Here is a 24982-nt window from a genome sequence, read left to right as displayed (position 1 = left end):
GTAAACTGAATGTTGCAGCCACCAAAACTGTAGGATTAGAAACTGGGCTTTAGCTAAGAGCAGCAGTAGTGCTACCAGGAAGTCAGTCAGCAGAAGGCAGTGGTAGGTGAGATAACTGGGACTGACTGGCTCTAGAAGGAGCAGTCAAACATTTAAAATATGTCCATCTTGTATTTTTCCCACTTAAGACACCAGTATGATCTTGATATGGAACATAGGATGAGAGCATATCGCCTCAAGTTGTGCCAGGAGAGGTTTAGAATGGAATTGGAGTCCTCATCCCTAAAAGATGTGTAGGTGAGGTGCTTAGGGATGTGGTTTAGTAGCAGAATGGCAGTGCAGTGTTAGTGGTTGGACTTAATGGTCTTAAAGATCTCTGCCAACCAAAATGGTTCTATACCCTAACTACTGACTTTGCACAGATTTTTCCTTTCCCTTCCCCTTTTCCTCTTCTCTCTATTCCTCCTTCCTTCCTTTCTTTCTTCCTTCCTTTCTCTCTTTCCCCATTTCTTTCTTTCTCTCTCTTTCCTTCCTTCTCTCTCTCTCTCTCTCACACTTTTTCTTTCTTTCTCCATTTCATTCCCCTTATTTTAACAGTGCAAGAGAAAAACAGGATTTTAAATCTTAAACTCAGTAATTTTGGTTTCATTACGTTAAAGCCTTCTAAGTGAAGACATAAAATATAGAGTTGGGTAAAATATAATCTCAACATATGTCTCTATAGATACAGAAATGATCATCAAAATGTGCACAACATTCAGCTACAGAGAGCAGATGCTCCTAAATATTTGCATGTTTCATGCATCTTTTCAGGAGGCAAATACAAACCCCCCCTTAAATATTTCAAGGGTCTGTTTGAGTCCATATTGCAGAATCAAATAGCAAATACAAATAAAATTACACAGTGCAATTAATTTTTAGTTTAATAAAAGCACTACAAATATTGTTTTGAGTGGCTCATTTCCAATACAATTTAGATCTAGATGTTAACAATTTTATCTGAATTTGGGAAGTTTTCAACACACAAGAATAGCTTTGTTAGGAGTGAAATTTTGAGTAAAAGGAAGTACATATCAGCAAAAGCCTCTTGCAGGTAGTTTTACTTTAAAATGTGCAGGAAAGAAACTTAATTTAAGCACAATGGTCAAATTAGTCTTTAAAGCTACTCTACTGAAGCCAATAAAGGTTGATCCAATATTACTTAGTCTATATTTTCAGTTTACAATTTCTTGTACACGGCATTTGCCACTAGAATCTTATTCTGACCTTCTCTGTATATATATATATATATTTCTTTTCTATTTACCTTTTGAAGTGATATTAAACTACTGAAAATAGCTTTTCTTATTTCAAGGATTCATTGGTCAGAATAAAAATTTATTCATAGGTTTACAAGTGTGTGCTTGTTGCTTTTATCTCAACAACTCAAGTATTTTAGTATCTTATATTTGTAATTGTCCTCTCAAGCAGAGAACATGGAGTAATTAGTAATCTGATCTTCCAAAGATCTCCAAAACTGTCATAATGAGAAGGTTCCAAATCCAACTATAAGTGTTCTTCAGGAGAAAAAAAAAGCAGTTGAAATAGCTGAAACCAAAACTTAATTCTACTGACTAGACACCCATCCAGCAAAGTTTATTCTTCACATTAAATAAACTATCAGAAGTAAGATCAAAGTTATCTCTATCTAATTATACAGAGGATTATTATTTATAAAATCAACAATGAAAAACACATACTTTATTAACTCAATGACTATTTGTTCTACATTTCTTACAGCACTTTATCAAGTCAGTTCAGCAGCTCAATAGCTACTGGTTTATCGACTAATGAACATACTTCAGGTATGGTCACTGAACTATTGTTTCCATTTCAGGTTATTATTTGCTAATTTCAGACCAACAGTATGTGAACAGAACACCTAAAATCTGAAAAATAAACTGCTTAAAATTATTTCCCTTCTGGCTGTCCCGAGCTGTCCAACAAGCTCCATGTTGGCAGACCAGACAGGTGGTGAACAGCCCAATGCTTAACCTCATCTAATCTCTAATCTAAATCAATACCCTGATGACAAAAAATCATATGAACTGTAGGACGCTTTTTGTTCAGTGGCACTTGAATAACCTAAGTTTGATTCTATCATATTTGTTTCATAAATTTCAAAAGGGAACAGATGCAAGTTTAAAATACCAAGGGAAAAGATTTTTTTTTTTAAGATATCAGATTTAAGGTGCACAGTCAGGATACTTTACAAACACTGATCCCTCAGAACTATATAAAGACATGACATATTGGAAATTTGCTTTTTGTAATACAAAATAGCTTAGTTACAAATCTCTAAATGTCCCAGTAGTATAGTGGACAAGAAAGGTCTAAAATCAGTGCTCACTGGTTATCTTTATGACCAGTGGTATATGTAAATACCACAGTTTATATACTGAAATAATTCCTTACATCATTTGCTACCTTAACACCTTATTAAATTATGCCATTTTCAAAAAGAGTAAAGAAAATATGTAACTATGAAATTTTCAAAAATTACAGTAAGTAGCATATAACCAATAATCTTTTAGCTGTATGGAGAACAGTATGCATTAACCTCTCTTCACCAACTAACATATTTTTATGGTTAGAAAAGCAATTTTAAGGAAACCTTTTGATAGTATTTGGATGCCAAGAAATTGCACTTACTGTTAACAAAAACTGCAAATCTTAAGAATGACAGGTAACGTTCACCCTCTATTGGATTCCACCCAATGTCTGGATATCCTTTAGCCAGCAATACTGGACAACTCTGCAGGCCACAACCTGCCAGGTAGGTAACAACCTACAATACAGAAACAAAATAAGTATGAAACAAAATAAAGCTGATCTTTTTTTTTTTTTTTCATAACAAGTTTTTTATATCTTAGGTGTTTAACCTGAGAAACTACCAACATAGCTCATTATTACATCAATCTTACTTTCTAATTCTTGCTTTTAATGATTATGAAACAAGTTAAGTACTCTTTAATTCTGATGACACAACAATACAACATGAACAAATGTGGAATGTGAAAAGTAGAATAAAATACTGTGGAATTCGGATCTTATTTCTACAGTACATAAACACAGTTAAAACAGTATTTATCAGCTTTAAAAATAACATCTATAACCATGCATGGCTAATTTGCTATAATAGCAAACGTTTATATACCAAATGTTTAGTTACTGTAATTCCAATTTTAATAAATATGCAAAAAATTACATTTTTCAAGCTGATAAATGTCACTGAACTGTTTGAAGAGCATGAAAACACAAGGATTATAATTTTTGGTAAGGTGCAAATTCCTAAAATAGCATTACTTGTCAAGAGGATTATCTTTAAAAAATCTTTCAGTATTCATGACAAATTTCAGCAATTACAGTAAACCAAATTTCTGAAACACAGAACCGTTTTTCAGTCATTTAAAAGGAAATTTGCAGATAGCTGTACAAACACACAGATTTTGTTCTTATTTAAAATACACAAAGGACAATATTATAGTACTTAAATATATTTTGCAATTGGTAATGAATATCAAGCACCTTTCATGAACCTGGAAAAAGGTATGCAAATAATCGTTTCTTACAATGAAAGGCAGCCAAAAATGGGTGGCAAAAGTGGAACAGGTTTTATCTGCAATTCCACCGTCCATGAGATCATACTTAGACATTATCTAATGCCCTAAGAGAGAAACCAGTTATGAATTCAGGAAGAAGAATTATGCCTCTGCTGATACAGTATACGAGTTGCCTCCAAAAGGTTGCAACAGAGGAAAAATGGGCTGATGTGAAAAACCGCGTTTATTACATTACACAGGAAGGAAGTTACTTGGTGCACTTGTTGGAATAAGTAAGCAACTCCTAACAGGACTCAACAGTTTCCTAGTATCCATTCAGAAGGTATAAGTGAATACACACTTGTAGGAGTCTAGAGATGCAGTTCATAAAGAATGTAAGAAAATGATAGAATAAATCTCTTTTCCATATCTTTTCATATTTTACAGTGCTACCATCAAACCCCTGTAATTTTAATCGATTCATTTACTAGAGTATGTCAGCATACTGTGGGATACTTTCTTGTGCAATCCTTTACCTTCCACACATTCATACATCTGTAATAAAAAAAGATCAAATTTGCAATGGCAGAAGTTCAAAAGTTAGGTTGTCTATATGTAAGTTATTTGCTCTGAACACAGGCTTTGTGGTGCAAACTTTAGTCACACAGAACCTTTGCATCATTCTGTGAGTAGGGTATGTATACCCCATTCATCAAACCGAGCTATACAGTGTGTTTTTTCTTGTTATTCAGTTCATAAATTTATTTACTGAATAACATCCACATATTGCACTAGGCAAAGCTATTGACTAACCAAAGTTAATATATTACAGCCAATACATTACCATTCTTACAGCTAAAATGACTGATGAAGTAGGAAAGCCCAGTCTGAGACACATACAGCTTGATTTTTCAGCATAAAATATTGTATGTGTTGCAGCTGATGTATTTTACTGTTTGAACATTCAGCACTTGTGTGGTGCCAAGTATTCCAAGGTAAGCAATCAGTAAATGAGGAACATGCAGTTAACAGCCAACAGTGAAATTCAGTTTAAGTGATTTCTGCTTCATTACATTCCATGAAAATATGAGACAGTCATTGGTGGCATTCCAGCCACTAGTGGTGTATCCCAAGGGCTGATACTGGGGCAAATACTTTTAAATATCTTTATTAAGCAAAGGGCAGAGTGCACTCTCAGCAATTTTGCAGCTGATATAAAATTGGTTATTGTTCTCAATGCTACCTTTCCCTAATTAGTGTACTCCTGTGCTCTCTCACCCTTCCCATTCATATTCTTGCTTCTGTCTTCTCCTGAAGCTATCCCCATCATACATCTATTTATTTCTATTTCCCAACTTTTCCTCTCCCACAGCATATGCTGATCACAAGCACCTCGAACAAGCAGTTCTACTCTCAGCACAGGATTCTCTCAATCTGCACAAAGGCTTTTTCTGTGCTAAGCTAGCATTTAGCTGCTTAACTGCTCCCCTTCAAATATACCAAAGCCTGTCTTTTTTTTTCTGTTCCCCAGTGCTGTGCTAGCAAATACCACTTCCTCTTCCAGCTTTCTTCCTCTTTTGACTGCATCCATCTTCCATCTCTTCACCTGTTTTCCTTCCTGGATTTACAAATAACTTTAATGACATTTTTTGTATCCTTTTATCCACCATTTTTAGTTCATCCTGCCTCTCCTAACATTTCCCTTTTTTTTTCCCTAACCATTGCCAATGACTGGAGTCCTGGATTCAGTTTCCTACTGCAACTACTCTTAAAATCCTCTTCCAACTTCCCTTCTTCAAATACTTGTCCTCAGCTTACACCTTGTTCCCCATCAATCTCTATGATTTTTTTAAGCCAAAAGACCTGTCCACTTTCTCCACATTTTCCTCTTAATTCTCCAGAGTTTCTTGATATGCCTTGCTCCTGTTTCATGCCTTTTTTTCTTGTCATCCTTTCTACCTGATAACAATAGTGAAAGGCTGCATAAGATAGAAATAAATCTCTTTTGCTGAGGTTCTCACTGAGTGTAAAGCAAAATCAGGGCAAATACTGCTCAGTCAGTCTTACCTTGAGACAGCACGTACCTAGAGCAAGTATTTCTGAAGAGACCATATCCAAAAATTAATATGATCAGACTTGCCCTTATCTGTTCTATCACAAGTACACTAGTCAATAAATAGGTAAATAGGTCAAGGTCATCACTCACCTTATCAAGATCTGGCTCCTCCAAAGCTAGTGCAAGCTCGTTGTTGTCCATTACAGATGCTGCTGCAACATCCAGCGGTGTTGAACCTCTCATTGAAGGAAATGCTGCAGAAGTTAATTTACAATAATTAAATTCAGTTTGCAGTAAATACAGTCATGCAGCAGAGGGCAGCAGGCACACTGGAAACCAGAACATAAATCTATTAATAGTATGCTGTATGGTTGTTCTTCAGCCAACAACACAGTTAACTGTTTGGAATAATGCTAAAATAAACACTGATTTATTTTTTTTTTTTTACTTGACATCCATATCTGTAAACATACTCAACCACACTGGTTTTAAATACAGGTGGAGAAATGAGTATTAACAGTGTAGCAAATCATAGGAATATTATACTATTTCTTTAGCAGAGCAGAATTTTAACTATGTAATTCTGCACAACCCTGTGAATTCCAGATTTAAAATATGCTTTTCTTTCAGTCTTATCCTGTTTTCTGTGTTTAATATGGGCAAAAGTAGGCATCGAAAAGCCACGATGAACAGCTGAAGCACTGTGAAATCACACACTATTCTACCTTGCTATACTTTATTAATATAGCCACATATCTAGTCAAAACAATTTTTCTTGTATTGCAAAATCTAATGCACGCCCTTTAAAAAACATACCTTCAGTATTCCAAAGGAAAAATACGAAAGTGGCCTAAACTTTAGAGGGAAGTGAAACCAGATGAAACAGGCAAGCACCATGAAGGGTTAAGAAGGGTTAATTTAATATTAGGTTTCCAATCACAACTCTTTTGAAAGGAAAAAAATATTAAAATATATGGATCTAATCCTAAATTTTTAAAGATATTTAAAAACACAGATTTAGACTATTCTGTTTCTAATACAATCCAAAGACGCATAAGGATGACAGGAAAATTGAAGAAAACCAAAAGAAAACCTCAAAGAGTTAGTGGTGAAACCACAAAGTGGTTTAAGCTTTAGAGAGCCTTCGTCACACGTTTCTACTTGCTATACTAATGAGAGGCTAGTTTTGAGACATCACTGTTCCTCATGGTCTTGCTTTTGGCTGCTCCAGCCCCATGGCGTACCGAGTCCAACACTGCTGTTCTCCAGCAGGTAGCTGAGGTGCTCAAACATTGCCTTTTGGTTCTGACGACTGATGCGGCAGAAGTAGCACAGGAAGCGACAACAGCTTGCCACCATCTTAGGAAAAGCGATCTGCTGAAGAAGAAAGTTGAGAAAGCAGTGAAATATGTAAATTACCAATCTGTTCCAGTTCTTCTTCCTGCACTCCTAACACGGAAAGTATAATGAAGTTACCGAGGTGATAAGCAGCTGACAGTTGCTTTGTTTCTAACTTAAGAAAGGACCCACATTTCCTTTTAACTTTTGTATTCATTAGGCCATTAAGTTTAAAATGAAGATAAATCATTTTGCAGAGGACTACTGGGGACATGTAAGGGGAAAAAAAATGGTGAAATAATGCTCATGAAAGCAATTTGCAGACTAGTAAATGCAGTCATACAAAACCACAATCTCAGGAACATTAGGATAACATGCTCAACCTCCATTATTATTATTAGCAGAATAAAGAATATTCAAGAAATATATTTATCCTCCTATATGTCATGTAAATACATACAGTCTTCATATAAAACTTTTCTACAGGACTCTTATATCATTCAATGCAAAGGCCTGATAACATAAACCAAAACAGTAAATAGCTTTTAAATGCTTTTAAAACCAAAACTAAACTAAAACCCCTTCAACACTTTTCTTGTTGCACATTACATGTGAGTATTTTTCTTTTTAAAACAAAACAATTTCATCTGTAGCACTCATGAAAGAATATTTTACAAGTTGTAATCAGTCATAATATCTTCTGAGATGAACAAGTTTTGCCATTCTCACATTTTACTGAAAGGAAGTGTAAGAACAAAATTTTAAAAAAAATTGGACAGACTTTGGATGCTTGTTTAAAGGTTTTTCTATCTGATTTACTAATTTTACCTTTATATAACACTTGAAAAAAAATGTCAAGTTCTGTTGCAGATGTATATCCTAAGGATAGTCACAAAATTAATGAGAAAATTCACTACCACCAAGAATTTATTTTTTTTTCTAATAATCTGACTAGCATCCTTGAGGCACAAGCAGAATAAGGTGTTATTTGTTTGTTTGTATTTCTTTTTTTTTTTCCTATAATACCCAAAGTGATATCCAAGCATTTTAATTACATGATGGTTTTTTTTTTCCTTCCTATGACATCCTGCCTACTTCACTTCATACCTTTCAACTGTAAATAATATTACTTTTGTGTTATTATAACAAACTCTAATAAATATTGCCTTTTTTACAACACAGCTGTAATTAATCCTGAGAAGTGCAACTTTTTCAGTTAATGAAACAACAATCTTGCAAAAAAACTCATTATGCAATTAAATCTATATGTCATATATTATCTTGTCAGGTTATCAGGTGCACTTCCTAAATTCTAGGACTTGATTAACTGTAGCTTTTGGCAGTTTTTTTGCTAATACGTGCAGCTCATTTGCCTATTTCAGTCATGAAAGAGCTATTATGTACAAGCATTGTTGTATAGGATTTCTGTTCTTCAATGTAGGGTAGATGAAAATGAATGAAAAACATTAATTTATTCATGAAAACATCAAACAAAGCTTCCATCCCCAATTTTACAGAGATTTTTTAAAAAATGTGTGACATAAATTTGCTTAGAAAATTACAATAGCAGCAATACTGTTAAAATTTGTCCTTTTAGAAAGTCTTCATTATTGACAGGAATACATATGAATATGCAATTCTGACTTTCAATCAGTATAAAATAACTCTGAAATAAAATTATTCAATTCTGACAGTCAAAGAGGGTGTTGTTCATGATTCCCTGAAAATGAATGAATAATCAAGACCAGAAATCAACATGACATTAACTTTCAAAAATTACAAGAGCTAAAGACATGGTTTTTAAAAATAACTATTTTCAGCATTAAGATACACACTCAGACCTAAGCAGGATGGGAGCTCTGAAAGCTTGCCCAAGTATGGCAAAAAATGGTGAGAAGTTTTACCTTCCCACCATTTCTTCAGAGATGTGAGAGCTGTTACACTCTCACTACATGTCTCAATCCAGCCTCATGATAAAATCACTTAATCCCAGAAGCTGGAGACCTAGTTTAAACCACCTGCTGCCACAATCTAGGAAAATGGCCAATCCCTAAACCAGAGCCTACGTTGCATAGTTGTTCATTCCATCTCTTAAAGCTCTTACCCTGGACAAAAAATTATGTCCAAGAAGCTGGAAAGAGGAAAGAGAAGGGAACATACTAACAATCTAGCCATGAGGAACTTGCTGAAGAGCAGGAAACGCAATATTCTAGTGCCTGATGCACCACTATATTTGAACTGTATGTAAGCAACACACTGGACAAACCCACAGAGAATTTCAAGTAGTATATACAGCCGTAACTGACCAAGGCATGCTCACTGGTTTTGGCCCTACTCCTTTTTATGTAGAAGAATGTCTTACCTGGCAGAGTGAAAGATCTGCAGCGTGCACAAACATGCACCTTCTCAGGCTACAGCCTGGGGGTTCCCCACTGCAATATCTAAAATCTGTGCTAATGGTGTGCAAAGCTCTTTGTTAATAAGCTTGGTTGTGTTATTTCATAACATGACATTACTCGTGTGACTCCCTAAGAAAATTATTGCTTCTGAATCATGAGTACCTGAAAGTTTCTACACTTAAGGAGAAAATGAGGCACTGCAGTCTGGATAGATTGAATTCCAAAACACACTATTCCTTTTCCAAACTTCTTCATAACATTTCTACTCCTATGCCAATTCCACTTCGGCAGGTGAGGTTTTGGATCCCTCCTGAGGTATCTAACTCTCCCCATGCATTCCATAAAGACAGAGACACAGTAGTAAATTTTGGGTGGGCAGACACAATAAATGCTGCAACACCAGGCTACCAAGTAATTTCCAGGTCTGCATTCCCTTTGAAGGATATAATAATAATTTCTGTAAATTATTTTTGTAGATCTGTGTTCCAAAAAATTTCCATGAAATCATTTTCAATAGAATTAGAAGGTACGTCAAGGTCAGAATTAGAAGGCACTGTGCAGTTGTTCCTGTTGTTTTGAGGTGGGTTTTTTTGGTCACCTTTGACTACATGTATATATATGAAAAACAGAGGGTTGTGACATCTATAAACTGGTGAAGTATTAATAATCCAATAATTAATAGTAGCTTGCCTTGAACTCAGATGTAAGCATATTAAAACAGAATAACTAAATCCAGTGAATGCTTTGTAACACTAGTTACGAGGCCTTCACTGGAAAATACTGTTAAAATGGTATAGCCAGACAAAATACATAAGTATTCTAGAGAACTATATGAGCTATGTGACCAAGGAGGCAAAGAAAGAGGGGCGTAGCTGCACATAGAAGGCATTCAATTAATGACAAGTTGTCAGTCAGAGACAAGATAAGCACAAGGTAGTAAAAAGGGCTGAAAATCATTCCAAATTCATAAGTGCAAATGTCCAGGCAAAAGAAAACAAGTAAAGCAGTACTGGGATAAGAGGAGTCACTGTGATGAGAGGGAGGCAACAGAATAAAAACATCAGGCATATGCAAAGAGGTGAAAGAAGGTAAGCGTGCTTCACTCCTGACTTTCTTCAGTCGCTTAAATTCCCAGTTAGGCTTCTCAAAATTCATGCCGCTCTGCCTTTAAACTAACACATATATACTGCCACAAAATCACAGAACACTTTGGATTGGAAGGGACCTCAGAGATCATCTAGTTACAAGCCTCCTGCCATGGGCAGGGACACCTTCCACTAGACCAGGTTGTACAAGGCCCCATCCAGTTTTGGACACATCCAGTGTTAAGGCATTTACAGCCTCCCTGGGCAACCTGTTCCAGTGTCTCACCACTCTCACAGTGAAGAATATTCAAGCACAGCACTAAGAAACAGGAAAATACAACACTGCAAGAAAATTATTGCTCAATTCAAGTATGTGAATTTAAGCATTCAGACTAACAGCATTCGTTGCTGTTAGTCTCTTATTACAAGTTATTGTTAATAACACTCTAAGGTGTATTTTCCTAGCAGATCTACACCTTCCACAAATGCAGCTACTGTACGTATTTAGTTTGAAACAAGAAGAAAACATTTAAAAGTCCTGTTAAAAGAGAAATGAAACACCTATAAGCTCTCACTCACTTTTTAAAAACCCCAAGTACTAGAATTCTGGGCTTCTACCTCTAGTACTACAGAAACTCTTCTATTTTTAACATTGAGCCATATTTCAGTTTGCACAAGAAAAATCAGTCTAGCATGATGAAGATCTATTTTTCTTTGGATATTTCTTAAGTATCCTAGTATATTTTCAAAAAGGTTCAGAATGCAAAACACACAATTATGCTGAAATTACCTGAGATTTGTCTCCTCCAAGCACATTCACCATCACATCCATAACAGTCTCATGCATGCCCAAGACTCTCATTAAGTTAGGATGCTGATAAAACACCTTGTTGTTCATTATATCCCTAAAAGGAAGAAAAGGCAACAAGGTATTTTTAAGAAATACTATTTTCATTTAAATCAATGATGCATTAACAGAGATTTCTGAAATATTAATTCACTTTCATAACATCATTTAAAATCCTTAGACTTCAGCATAATACAAGAACACCAAATACCTCAGATTTTAATATGTTGTCATTCTCTTTAATAGTCATAAATTCTATATAATAAGAATCTAAAATTTTAAATTATTTCAAAATGACATTTCTTCATCTTTAAATTGCTGTTACCATCTGTTCTGTTTAAAGGAAAAATATATTTTGTGATATCTAAGTGGAAAAAAAACCATATTCCCTTATGTTTAAAGTAGAGAATGGAGATCAAGAAATCTAAGTCCTGTCTTTCCTCTGCAGTAACACCTCTTAATTAATTTTCTCAGTTCACAAAGAAGAAGACAATAGACATAATATTCAAGGCTAGCTGTTAAATGTGTGTCATCAGTATTTCCAAAGTTAAGACCATCTGTCAGAAGATGTAAAATGGCATACAGTCCTCCCAGAAAGGAAAATTTAAACTTATTTATTTTGACTACTGTCCCTTCAACATAATATAGAACTTGCTGTATTTGTTTTGTAATCCAGAACACAATTTTTATGTGTTTCAATAGGGAATCCAGGGATATCTAACATTTTAGGTCAACCTGTTAAAAATGAATTGCAAATAACAGACATCATGCCTGCTTTAAAGACATACAGAAAACTGGGAATGGAAGATGACTCAATACAGCGCCTCTGGGAAGAGGGCTACACACACGATCAGTTCACCTTTTATCCCTCTTAGAATTTTCAGCAACTTTACAAACTCAGCATCAGGGACAAGTTAGGTAATACCATCACACACTACCTAATGAGTTACCATAACTTGCTTAATTCAACTTAAGAAATTAGTCTTCGCAATTTTTACAAAAACAGTACAGGTTCTACAGTGACATAGTAAGAATAACAGAAGTTCTTTGCAAATGTAAAGGAGATAAATTGTTCAATGTTCTTGATAAACGACAAATAAGTACAGTTCTTAGGTAATTGTGTTGTCATTTTTTCTTTTTAAAGACGCTATTTTAGTTGAAGTAATTAATTTTCTGTGAATTTTTTGTTCCTTCCAATATTAAATGGCGTTATCTGAAAATTATTCACATAAGAGGAGTAACAGACATGCAGGCATGCAGTATAATATCACTGCTTAAAAGAGGTAATTTCATAGCAAAGACAGAAAAAATATTCTCACATCAAGCATTACATAAAAGCAATTTCTTATAATTGTGATGTTATGAAGGCTAAAATAAGCAGTCTTCCTGTTCAAAAACTTTCAGTTGTCACTGATGATGACATAATAAACACTAAGCAATTTGAAATATTTCAGATCACAACACCACTTTTCTGGTTCTACCTAACTGCTTGCACAAACTTTTGGATTAAAAAGAAACTAGCAAGTTTATTCACTCTTGTTTGAAATATGTGCTGTAGTTTTGGGAGAGGTGTTATATTGACATCAATAAAGATATAAATTATCTGTTTTCTCCAGAGTTGCTAGAACGTTTGATGCAGCTTTAAGGATTACGCTTAACTATAGTAAATGGAGTCTATTTTGTTTAGGTGAGAATACCTTAGTTCACAGAAACTTTGAAATGTTTGATACTGCTAGAGAGATTAATTGGAACCATCTTGGAAACAACTGTGAAAATTAAAATTTCTGGTTCATATATGCATTTTAGTAGAGCAGCAATTTTCATCCAGGATCTAAAATGAAAGGATTTACTAATACAACAAAAAGTTTAACACAAACTTAAAAATAAAATTTTGTTAATTCCATACCCTAATCCATTTATCATTAGCAATTCTTCCTCTTTTCCCATCCTGACACTGAGAAGTGAGCGAATCTGGCCCAGTGCTGCAAGCAGATTAATGGTGTCCTTCACCGAGGCAGCACTAATGGTGTACGCCTTCCTCAGAGCCTGCAGCAGCTCCCCAATGCTGTCATACTGCCTGCGAAGGAGGGTGTACATAATCCGAACCAATTCTGGATCCTGAATCTGATCCTCCTGGGACCAGCGCACCATAGTCTGCGATATGAGTTCTTTCAGCGTAGCTAAAAAAATAAAATACATAAAACGTTACTTAGCTGTTACAACAACAACAAAAAAAAGGTCAAAACACCACATATCATAGTAAAATATTAAGTAATAGCAGACAGCGAGGCAGTTTTTAAAGAGCAAAAGAATGGAAGCAGACTGAACAGGATTTTTCAACTATTTTTTCCATTATTTCCAAAATAATTTTTAGATCTTTCAAGGTAAGTGTGATGTTCTTGAGAGATGGAAGACAAGAAACTTCCACTTAGCATTCCAGTCAATACGACCATTGTTAGTAATGAAGGCTTCTTAGTTGATCATGACTAAGAATCATCCTTGGAAGCTGAATGCAATATCTAAACATCAAACTTGATGATCATCAGCCTAGGTGTGGAATACAGAAACTGGTAATTAATTTTTTCGGTAAACAGTTTATTGGCAGACAAGTATGAGTTCAATTACAGCAGAAATATTCATGGATGTGAGTGATAAGATTAATTCATCTTTTTAAAATCAAGCATCAAATTCAGGGCCTAGCCAGGGTGGCTTGACTGGCTGTTGCTGCTCATTCACCTGATGAAAAGCTGGTTATTTTGTTGTTCAAAAAAGGGATCTACATTGTCTTCAAAAAGATGATCTGCTTGGAAACATCTCAGAATTGTGATGATGCAAACACATATCTCTATGGAATAGAGATGCAAACTGACTTAGAATAGAGGAATTTAATCTGTATTTCCCATCTGTTCAGGGAAAGTCACTGTCACTTGTGAATACACTTTCAAAACAAATTGTACGGTTTGGAACTACACAATGCATATTGCCTGAAGCAGTTCTGTTGTACACATTACATGCTCAGTGACCCTGAAAACAATTTTTCTGAGCCTAGAGTTTAGGAAATTTACCTGGAAACTAAACACACGTTCCAGTCCGTTGTTCCAAGAAATGTTCATTGTTCATATCAAGCAGAACACGAATAACCACCTTCCCTTTTAAAACAATGCAAGTTTCTTTCCTTTGTTTCCAGCAAAGCTACCTGTTGACTTTTCCAAAGTTCTTCCAATGGTAAGAACAGCTTCCTCACATTTCCAGCACAGAAGAGTTCATAGCTAGTGCATATCCACTTATTTTTGTGCCTACACATCCTTAGCCACATGTTATGAATGAAAACATGAAACAAGCTTTGTTCCAAAATACTGTATAACTTTCTTCAATCAAAAAATTTTCTTCTTTCAGGACAACAAGGCAATCTCCTCTTGATTCTTGCACTAAACCCTTCTCTCCTGGAATAATTAATAATTTCTCATAACTTTCCAACTCACAGAGTGTCACCAATTTCTGATTACATAAATATAATGCACTTTTGTCAGAAAGCCAATGATCTTATGAAAGAATATAATTACTTACTCTGGTTTTTTGATTACAGTGGATATAGCGTTAAAGACAGTTACCTAAAAAGGTCACCCAGCACTGCCAGGTCACCACTAAGTCATGTCCCCAAGGACCCCATCTAATCTTGAAAGGAATATTACTTTCAAAATAATGTGGTATTTTGGATTTTTTTTTCATGATGGAAAAATACCATATGATTTACTCCAAATAGGTATTTTCCACTTCTGCAACAAAGTTATTATTTTCACTGACTCAGTTATGAAGATGATTTTATATACTTGAGTAACTATCAGATATGTATACACATAACTAAAAGATTATTATTATTTTTAATACTAAGATAATATTCCACAACAAAAATATTCTCATGAAATGAAAACATGAAAAACAACTTGTTTTTCTGAAACAAGAGAGGTTTCCATATGTGAATACAACAAAATGGTCCTATGTATTTTAGAGTTTCTCTCTGAAGTTTTTAAAATGGTTCTCCATAAAAAGTGTTAATGTTTTGTTCAGCACATAGGTTTTAATAACTTTGAAAGTTTTGATTTTTTCTTCTGCTAAGTTTTCAAGTAGCAATTGCTACATGTTTATTTGCTTAGGCAGTATGGCAAATAGCCTTGGAGAAATCATGGATGCTTGCATGGATGAATTTTTGGTCAAAAGGTATGAAATGGCGTAGAACTAAATGGTAGTGGTCACAAAGAAGGAGAAACAGCGGTGAAGTTCTGCACAGATCCATACTGTATTGTATGATGTTAAGCACCTTCCTTCCTTAAAAGACCTGAGAAGGATATAAGCAGATGCAAGCAAGTTTGATCATACAAAGTTATGAAGGACAGCAAATATGACTGTAACTGAAGAAGCAGAACTTTGGGTAAAAATGAGCCATAAAATGGTGATGAAATGCACTTTAGTCACCATAAACAAAATGAGGTAGGAAAATATAGTCCTCGTTTATAATTAGAATGATGAGATGTTGGCAGAGATAAGATATGGCAGATAACTCCATGAAATTCACAGAATAGTTGAGGTTGGAATAGACCTCTGGAGAGGATCTGGTTCCAGTCCTTATACTGAAGCAGTGCCATCTAGAGACAGTTAGTTGTCTGGGACTGTGTCTAGAAAGTTTCTGAATTCACAAGCAGTCAAAAATATCAAATCAAAAGCCAGGATTTATTAAGAATGGAATGTTTAAAGCAGAGTACATTATCTTACTCCATAGTTCAGCCACACTGAACTTCACCAAACACAGGAAGAAGCAAACAGACATAGCCCATTCACAAGGCAGGAATAGCTAAGCCAAAAAGAAAGGTGTTTCTTCACATAGTAGATGATGGAACCCTGAAACTCCCTGTCAAAAATGTGGCAGATGTTAAAAATTCACATTTGCTCAAGTGAAGACTACACAAATATCTCAGAAAAATACAAGGGGGATAAAAAAAAAGATAAACCTATTTAGACTCGGGAAAACTCCAGAGCTGAAGGCAACTGGAGACTAGGAGAGCATTAAATTTTTAAGCATTGAATTTGATTGTTTTATTCTTACTGGTCCATAGATAACCATTTGTGGTCACTGTTTTAACTAAGGTATTGGATTGGATGGATCTGAACCATTACAGCCTGTCTTACACACCGTATTACTCCAAAACTCAAAAGTCTCCTTTGTGACAGTGATTTTTTTTCTATCCCCTCTGATCCTTTTTACCCTCTTTTGCCCTATACTGAAGCAGAAAAGCTGCTGTGTTTGTTGTACTTGAGGAAAAAGATCTTGCAGCTCAGCCAAAAGATGAGAATAGATGAGAAACAATCAAACACGATGACCCCAGCATGATCTCAATCATAGTCAGCAATAGTCTGATACTCTTTCTGACTGCTAATAAATCACAAATGTACTGTACTGCAACCAAATGTTCTTTAACTAAAATTTTAAAAACAAGCAACAACAAACGGAGCTAAGAGCCAGTGGAAAGTCTACCGTAAGTAACATCTAACAGGTTAATATTCTGTGGTTTCAGTATAAGTAGCACTCTTAGGAGATAACTCTCAAAAGACATAATCTATTATTCTTCATTTTAATGCCACAATTGCAACTTTTTTTTTTTCCCTTGAATGTGCAGTGGATATCAATAAAGACTTTATGATTTCACACAAACTTTCTCATATATCCAGTCTAAAATTACTCTGAAAGGTCCATGGTTCATTGTTTTAATGTGGGACCTGAACTAGGGCATTTTTTTTCAAGCCAGTAAATTCTATTTCCTGATTTCTAGGAAAGCTCTAGGACCAGTAATCTAGGACCAGTAACGAAGTGTATACCTTCAGAACATAAAGTCCTACGTGACAGATTTATTATAACTGCAGATACCCTCCCTAAGTTAGAGGCATATGAAGACCCACAATTGAGTAAGCCTGACAGCCATAGCTTCTATTCCCAAAATACATGAACAAGATCATTTATCTCCTTTCATTTCCACCTGTAGAAAAAGTAAACAGTATACCTATCACTCACTATCTTAAATAAAAAGTCCTTCCTTGCCATTTGTTGTGTGTAAGGGATACTATCCATTGTATCACACCAAAGTCCCTGGCTTGGGAAGGAGGGGAAGGGCAGGCCAGCAGATTAAGCTGTAACAGAAGATGGGAGCAATCTGGGTATTTGGTATGGTGACATCGATAACCAGATGAAATAGGTGCCAATGGTTTTCCAGCTTTTAAGCTTTAACAAGAAATTGCAATGCCTTAAACAATCTTTCAAGGTTGCATGATGAGTCCCACATATGCATGATTTATAAAAAGTATGACTTGACAGTTACAGAAGTCCTATCATCATAACTAACATTTATTGCCTCAGTGTGTTTAATCTCTGAGCTTGCTTTTAAAACCAAATTTTACTAATCTGTCATTAGCACTAGTTTACATTGTTGGCATCTCTCCTAAGATAAAAGTCCATTTGTGAATAGTTATGAATGCTTTCTTAGAGGAAAGGAAGATTTCTTTGCAGAAAATAGTTCCTTCTTATGAATACTCAGCCCCTGAGTATGACTAGATGCTCAAGGCCTTGTCAACAGGCACATGCCATGCACACTGTCCACACCCCCTCGACCCCAGTCATGTTAGAGGATTGGGGAACCTCAGGCACACATTTCCTTTCACTCTGAATTCCAGGTGCTAACAGATGAGTCACTGGGGAATAAAGCCCTTTTTCATGCAACATATGAGATTATTATAATATTTACTGTATTACAACACAATATCATGCTTAACAGACCAAAATATTCTTTCAGGGAAGGATAAGCCCTCTCCAGTGCTTTACAGTACATATATATCGTGTAAGAGGTGTCCTAAGTTATAAAATAACATTGCTGTCTAATCTTACACAACTCCTGATGAAATGATTAAATCTGAAATGAAATCAACTGTCCTGGGTCTGTACAAGGATCTCTTTGCAACCTGAGCAAATTGGAAATACAAGAGGAGCAATTACTGAAAGACTAACCTCAAGTCACTTCCATTATTTTGTATTTGATATTTGGATGATGTTACAGAAACCTGGAGCTGGCAAAAGCCAGTCTTGATTCACAAGGGCAATGAGAAACCTCAGCAAAAATTTATGTTCTAAAGGAAGATCTGGAGGAACTGGGGTTTCTGCTCTACTCATTCCTTACTGTCCATAATCACTATTAAAGATTTAAAACCCATAAACATATGAGAGCAAAGACAAGATTTCAGAGATTGACACTACACATGAACCTTACTGGGTGTAATACATAGTAGTGAAAGCCAAATGCGTTGCTCAAATAAGCTTAACAAAATGCTCATGCAGATGGTGGAGGAATTGCAAGCACAGAACCCATCTTGCCTGTTTAGACATGAACACTCCTGCTGTATTAGGGGATAGGGTAGGAGAATATACATGTGCAAGAATACTGCTCAGAATAAAATGTGATTTCAAATGTTTCAGGGTGCATGCACGTGCGTTCCTCTCTATATGTACCCTAGGAAGGGATTGTAGCAGGAAGGAATACGAACACTCAGTTTTTGTACCAGTTGTTCCCTGCCAGTAGCAGCATCAGTAACAATAAAAAATTTATCAGAGAAAGTAGAGCCAAAAGAACAATATACCTTCAAAATGCAACATGAAACATTACAGAGAGAAAATAATAATAGCAAATTGCTACTCAAGAATTTGAGATAACTTCAGGATGTAGGACTTTCCTGCCTTCCTTTACAAACAAGCTGTGCTTTCCTGTTAAGTAACAATGAGGTTAAACTCACCTCTGTAAAAAACATTACAGGAATGTATATGTAGTATTTTTTTATTTGAGTGCTTCCTTTAATTAAAAGTAGTATAAATTTGACACAATATTAATACAGGCAATAGACTATTTTCAGCTTTTAATTGGTAAAATGACTGCATGCAGCTACCAATTACTTAATGCACATGCATTATTTCTTATAGTGTTTAATGAACTAAATAATCTTCAAAGCATGATAAAGAAGTGACCGGTTGCTACAAATTACATTCCCCTGTGGTTATGAACATGCTTCGTTTCTCTGAAAATCCACCATTTCAGAGAATCAAATATGAGTTACATACAGTATAGTACTACCTACAAGCTTGGGCAGAATTTACAAGTTAAAATTGAATGCAGTAAAAAAAAAACAAAAACAAAAAAAACCAACCAAACGAACAAAAAAAGAAAAAAAAAAAAAAAACACACCAAACAAACAACAAATAATTCTTCTATTTCCTCTCTATAAAGGTATATAACAAAATGTATTATACCCTGTAAGTGTTCAAATGCTTGCTGGATAATGCTTCTGAATCTGGTTGTAAGATTTAGAAGAAAACTTGCTGAAACAAATTCTTAGTCTCTTCTTCTGCTTGCTTTATGCCATTAGGCATGGTAAAGTAAAAAGAAGATAGCTATGAAGTATGGCAAGCATATGGCATTTGCGTATAAATAATGTGTCACTTTAATTTACTCTTCTACAGAAAAGACACTTTCCCTCTTTTTATATCAGAAAAGCTATGAATTAGTGCTAAGTTTATCCATCATTCCTCTGTGTAGAATAACTTTGATTCAACTATATTTGTTTCTTATAAGAACTAACTTTAATTCAAGAGTAAAAACTTTCATTAACATCTGTCAAACTTTGCACAGCTTTCTCTTACCATAATGTGCAAAATTTGCATATATATATATATGTTATCAGCAGATACACATAGCATATGAATGAAGTCTAACCAGCCTCCAAAGTGCCTTGCAACATGTATCATCAAGTCTTTTTGAGAAGAAAGGTCATTAACCTGTCTGCTCAGCATCAACCAAGAGAAAGCTCGGACTGTTGGTCTAGAAAAGAGAAGGCTCATGGGCAATCTTGTCAATATATATAAATACCTGAAGGAAAGGTGTAAAGAAAACAGAAGCAGGCTGTTTTCAAAGCCCAGTGACAGGACAAGAGGCTACAGGCTCACCCTGGAACACAGGAGGGTCCACATGAACGGAAGGAAACACTTTTACTGTGAGGGTGAGTGAGCACTGGCACACGTTGACCAAGGAGGTTGTGGAGTTTCCGTCTTTTGAAGTACTCAAAAGCCATCTGAACATAGACCTGTACAACCTGCTCTAGGTGGCCCTGCTTGAGCAGAGGTGTTGGACTCCATGACCTCCAGAGGTCCCTTCCAGCCTCAGCCATTCTGTGGTTCTATGAATCACTGCCACAGGACATTACAGATCTGAAAACAGAGGAATAAGCACTCTCTATTGACTTACTCTTAAATACCATTAAACTAATTAACTTGAAATAAATTGTTGCATTGTTTCATAGTTACTCTCAGTTCTCTGTTGTGCTTACTCAGCTAGGGGAAAGACAGTTTTCAGTGATGTAATATACATTCTCCCATATGTATTGTTCTTAGGCCTGTGAATTTAATTTTATCTCATCTCATTAGTTTCAAAACATATACACAGACTTTTCAGGTGTTTTGGAATTAAATATTTCTTTTAAGAAATGTTAATAGCTTAATATTACTTAGCAAACACACAGGGATATCCCAGTCCTCCTCCTCTATAGTATTCTGCTGCAGAAAGGAACACTAAAAAAGAAATTCTGCTAAGTGGTGTTTGTTCTCATGTATATTTAAGCAACATGAAAGCTCACGGTAATGGGCAATGATGTTTATAAACTACAGAGAAAAGTTTTCAGGCAAGGTGATGATAACGAGACTATGTTTTCTGCCCTCTGATTTTAGAGATGCATGTTAAATGTCTATAAAAACATAGCAGAATAAAATATAGCAATAATAAAATCTGAACAATTTTGTTAAGCATTTATGAATGCAGAATTTGTACTTCAGAAAGTAAAGATTTTTTTTTATGTTTAGTCAGTCAAATAGATCAACTATTTATTTAAATTCAGAAAGGATATGATATGGATGTATATATGTACATGTGATGCTTGAGATAAATCAGAACAAGTTGTCAGTTTTTAATGAATGTATGTATTCGTCATCAAGTGAAATAAGCGAAAGCCATCCCTTTTTATACAAAAAAAACCCAAACTGTAATTTTTTTTCACATATATCTTGGTTCTAAGGTACATACAGCTTCTCACGCAGCGAAGAAAAAATAAATGGAGCTAAGCTGAAAGGAAGAAAGTTTTCACATTTGAAAGAAACCAAACATATAAATAGAAACTTCTCAAGTTTGGAATGCTTGAGTCCAAGATTATTGTGCTATAATTAACTTTTTACATTTCTTTATAAAGAACATACACATTTTCAACCTCAGAGTTAGTCATCTGGACCCGAAATCTCCCACTCATTTTAACTTCTCATTTAACAATGCATCAAAGTTTTTCAGTGTGTAGGATAATTATTCCAAGAGGCAGAAGGAACTTAAACAGGTAGGCTGCTTCTTCGGTCTCCTATAAAGCTCTATCAGAAAATACACTCGTGTTGACTGCGTACACCTTAACACATGCATCATGGAAGTATTTATGTAGAAATAAAACTTACTGGGAGATTTCTCTTCTTCCTCCTTAGGTTCTGCCTTTTCTGCTTTTGGTGGACCTTTTATTTTGTATATTAATGAACGGAGTTTGCCAGCCAAGGAGTAATCTTCCTCTTCCTCTTCCTCCTCTTCTAGAGGAATACCTTAGAAGACAACAAAACTGGTTAAAAACAAAGTATATTGAAGAAGTTAATTTTCAAAAGTTATTTAAACAATATCAAAATATCTACAGGAATTTTTTTTACCAAAATTTTTCATAGAAGAAAAAGAAATTTTTCTTTGACAAAAATGACAGCAGCTTTAACATGTTCACTAGAGTAGCACCTTTCAAGTTATGTTTATTTTAATACTTATACTTCTTATATTTAGCATCCTTTTTCAGTATTATGACCAAATAAGTGGTATTTTTTGAAGATTCTTCTATGGCAATTACTTGTGACTCATAGTTATACTTGATTAAATATATGAACCTTTGTTTCATATTACAGATTGTAAGCTGAAGAAAAAAATGGTTGTATCTCACAATATAGTACAATTTTTCAGTTGAGATATTTAGAAATCATAAACAAATATATTGACTGAATTTAAAACTATAAGAGAGCAGGTGTTCAGAGATTATACCAGTGAGAAATGTTTTTAGTGAAAACATATCTGATGAGAAGGGATGTCATTTTACAAGGTAGCTTAATACAGTTCAGTTCACTGCATTGCTTCACAACCATTCAAAGCATTCTTAAATGTTTCATTCCTCTGGGTGACGGTCAGATACCACATGTGTTATGTGCAGGAGCACAGAATATCTAAGCAGGTTCCCTTCAGACCAGGGGTAATTGTGCTGAGCTGAAATGTAGGCTTTTGCTGTTTGGATGCTGGTCAAAGTGAAACTGAGAAAAAGAAAAGTTTCCCAGACAGAATACTAAAAAGAGATAGAAGCTAGAGCAGAGGGTAAAGAATAAACTGCAGAGGCTAAAACTCATATTAAAAAAAAAAAAAAAAACAAAAACAAACAAACACTAAGAAAGGAAAAAAAAACCTGAAATGCGATAGGAGGTTGGAAAAATTTTGCTGCTGGCAGCTACCAAGGGTAATGAGTTACTGCTATGGCTAGGAGTGACTAAGAAGAAACAAATTCAGAAACAGTCGGAGAAAATTCAGAAACAGTCGGAGAAAACGTGAGAAGTCAAAGTTTAAATTGAGGTCTACATATGGAAGTTAAGGAATGGGAAAAATTACACTGCTGGGTAAAATGAAAAGTTAAGAATGAAAGAAGGCTATTCCTTCAGTTAGAGACTGGAAAAAGTAAGAACAGGAAACGTAGCCAAGACAGAGAGGAAAGAGAGAGCAGACAAGGATGTTTAAGAAAACAAGAAACTATCTGGCACTGAAAACCATCTAGGCCCTGGAAGCAAGAGACACTGGGAAGAGAACCCTGGAGAAACTGAAATGGACAGACAAGAAGAAATGCTGTGGGATGATGAATTTAAACAGTATTAGACTGGAGGAGATAGGTTCTGTGACTGCTCCAGATGGGGTCTCATTCACTGCTCCATATCATTTATTATTCATTCTGCATCCTCTTAGAGTTGCAAATCCATTCAGAAGCTGATCATCTCACGTCACTACTGGGTCATCACTTAATTCAAGTAGCAGAGGTCTGTGCACTGGGACAGATGGTTCCAACCCAGATAAGTGTCAATTTCATATTATGCAATAAAATCCGTTGTAAACTTGTTGGGGTTTTTTTTGTTTATAACCAAGAAATTAGATGCAAAACAATAATGTCAGGGGACTATTATTTTGCTGACAAAATTAACCACTCACAGTTAGGACATGGTAGGATTAAGACCGCCTGAGTAACTTTGAGACGATTTGTGTACATTCATTATGAAGCAGCCTTTAATTACTTGATTGCATACATATTTTTCCACTTAGACCGCAAAGTATACTTAGTATTAAAAAGCTGATTAAATATGCCAAGCATAACTCCTATTCATTTTATCTGCAGCTGTGATTGCTTAGCACTGATTTTAAGGACTAAGGACACAGATAATGAGGAGCATTTATCTGCAGCAACCACCTATGATAAATCTGTACAAAGTAATGAATATAGTTTTGTTTAGAATCCAGAGGATTATTAAATTATTTTAATGATGAGACTGTGCTTTCTGTTTTCAGTTCTCCCTCTCATTCAACATACACATTCAGTATGTAGTAAACAATAACTAAAGTACACCTCTAAAAAGGAAAAACCAACACAATCACTAGAGTTTCACCTCATGAAAAGATGAAGAGTGGTCAGAAGCTAACTCAATAATAATACCAGTAACAAACCCTTGAGGATACCCTAGAGGAAACTCAAATTCAATGACTGAGGCAAGTCAAGTTGCCATCTGTAGTGCAATAGTGTTTTACAATGGCAGACCATCACAGTTAAGTGTACACTACGAAACTAAGCTAAAGCAGCAGCAGCATTCCTCATTTAGTGATTTTGGTTACATTTTCTGCAGCTCAGCTTCACAGCAATAACATTCTTTCAATATCTTTTATTTGCTTGTACACATACACTTGCCTATATAAATCTTCTAATGTAATCCAACCTTGTTTGGATTATTTTTATTTTTTTCTAAGTCAGTCTAAAATTTATATGCAAACAGGATGGTATCAGATAATACTTAATAGCTATATAACAGTGAAATGTAACCATGCACAGATTTCCCATATTTTTGTAAATGGACCCAAGTACGTTAAGGAAGTCACCGTGTAGACAGTAATACACCTGACAAAAAACCTCATACAAGTACGCTTTTACCTGATCTGTCCTTTTTTTATGTGAAGTGTCAAAAAGCATTACAAAACCTTGCCACTCACCACAGTGAATTAGAAGATCATCATGAAATTCATATAGCTCCTCCCGAATCTCATCTGGACAGGGACAATCCTCTCCCAGTTGAAAATTCAGCAACATGTTAATCTTAAGGGAATTAAAACATAGTTAAAACACTGAAATAGTCTTTTTTACTTCCAGGAAACAGCTTTATAAGTAACTGTAGCTGTATTTTGATGTTAGTCCTATCTAAATGTCACAATCATAGAATCATAGAATCA

The 24982-nt window shown here is 35.1% G+C and overlaps 1 protein-coding gene across 1 annotated transcript in view; it reads right to left on the bottom strand.

Moving 5' to 3' along the window:
* RYR3 (ryanodine receptor 3) overlaps positions 1–24848 on the bottom strand; it is a gene marked incomplete at its 5' end in the record, with an annotated part of 111027 nt that extends 86179 nt beyond the window's left edge. The window contains 7 exons of the mRNA XM_008935761.1: positions 2692–2827; positions 5788–5891; positions 6882–7011; positions 11250–11364; positions 13213–13486; positions 21883–22020; positions 24746–24848. Coding sequence (XP_008934009.1) covers positions 2692–2827; positions 5788–5891; positions 6882–7011; positions 11250–11364; positions 13213–13486; positions 21883–22020; positions 24746–24848 — 1000 coding nt within the window. The remainder of the gene's footprint in view (positions 1–2691; positions 2828–5787; positions 5892–6881; positions 7012–11249; positions 11365–13212; positions 13487–21882; positions 22021–24745) is intronic.
* Positions 24849–24982: the final 134 nt, after the last annotated feature.

This window comes from Merops nubicus, unplaced genomic scaffold (genome assembly GCF_000691845.1).
Source record: "Merops nubicus isolate BGI_N331 unplaced genomic scaffold, ASM69184v1 scaffold13832, whole genome shotgun sequence".
In the NCBI taxonomy this organism is placed as follows: domain Eukaryota; kingdom Metazoa; phylum Chordata; class Aves; order Coraciiformes; family Meropidae; genus Merops; species Merops nubicus.
This window is presented reverse-complemented; position numbering and strand designations above follow the sequence as displayed.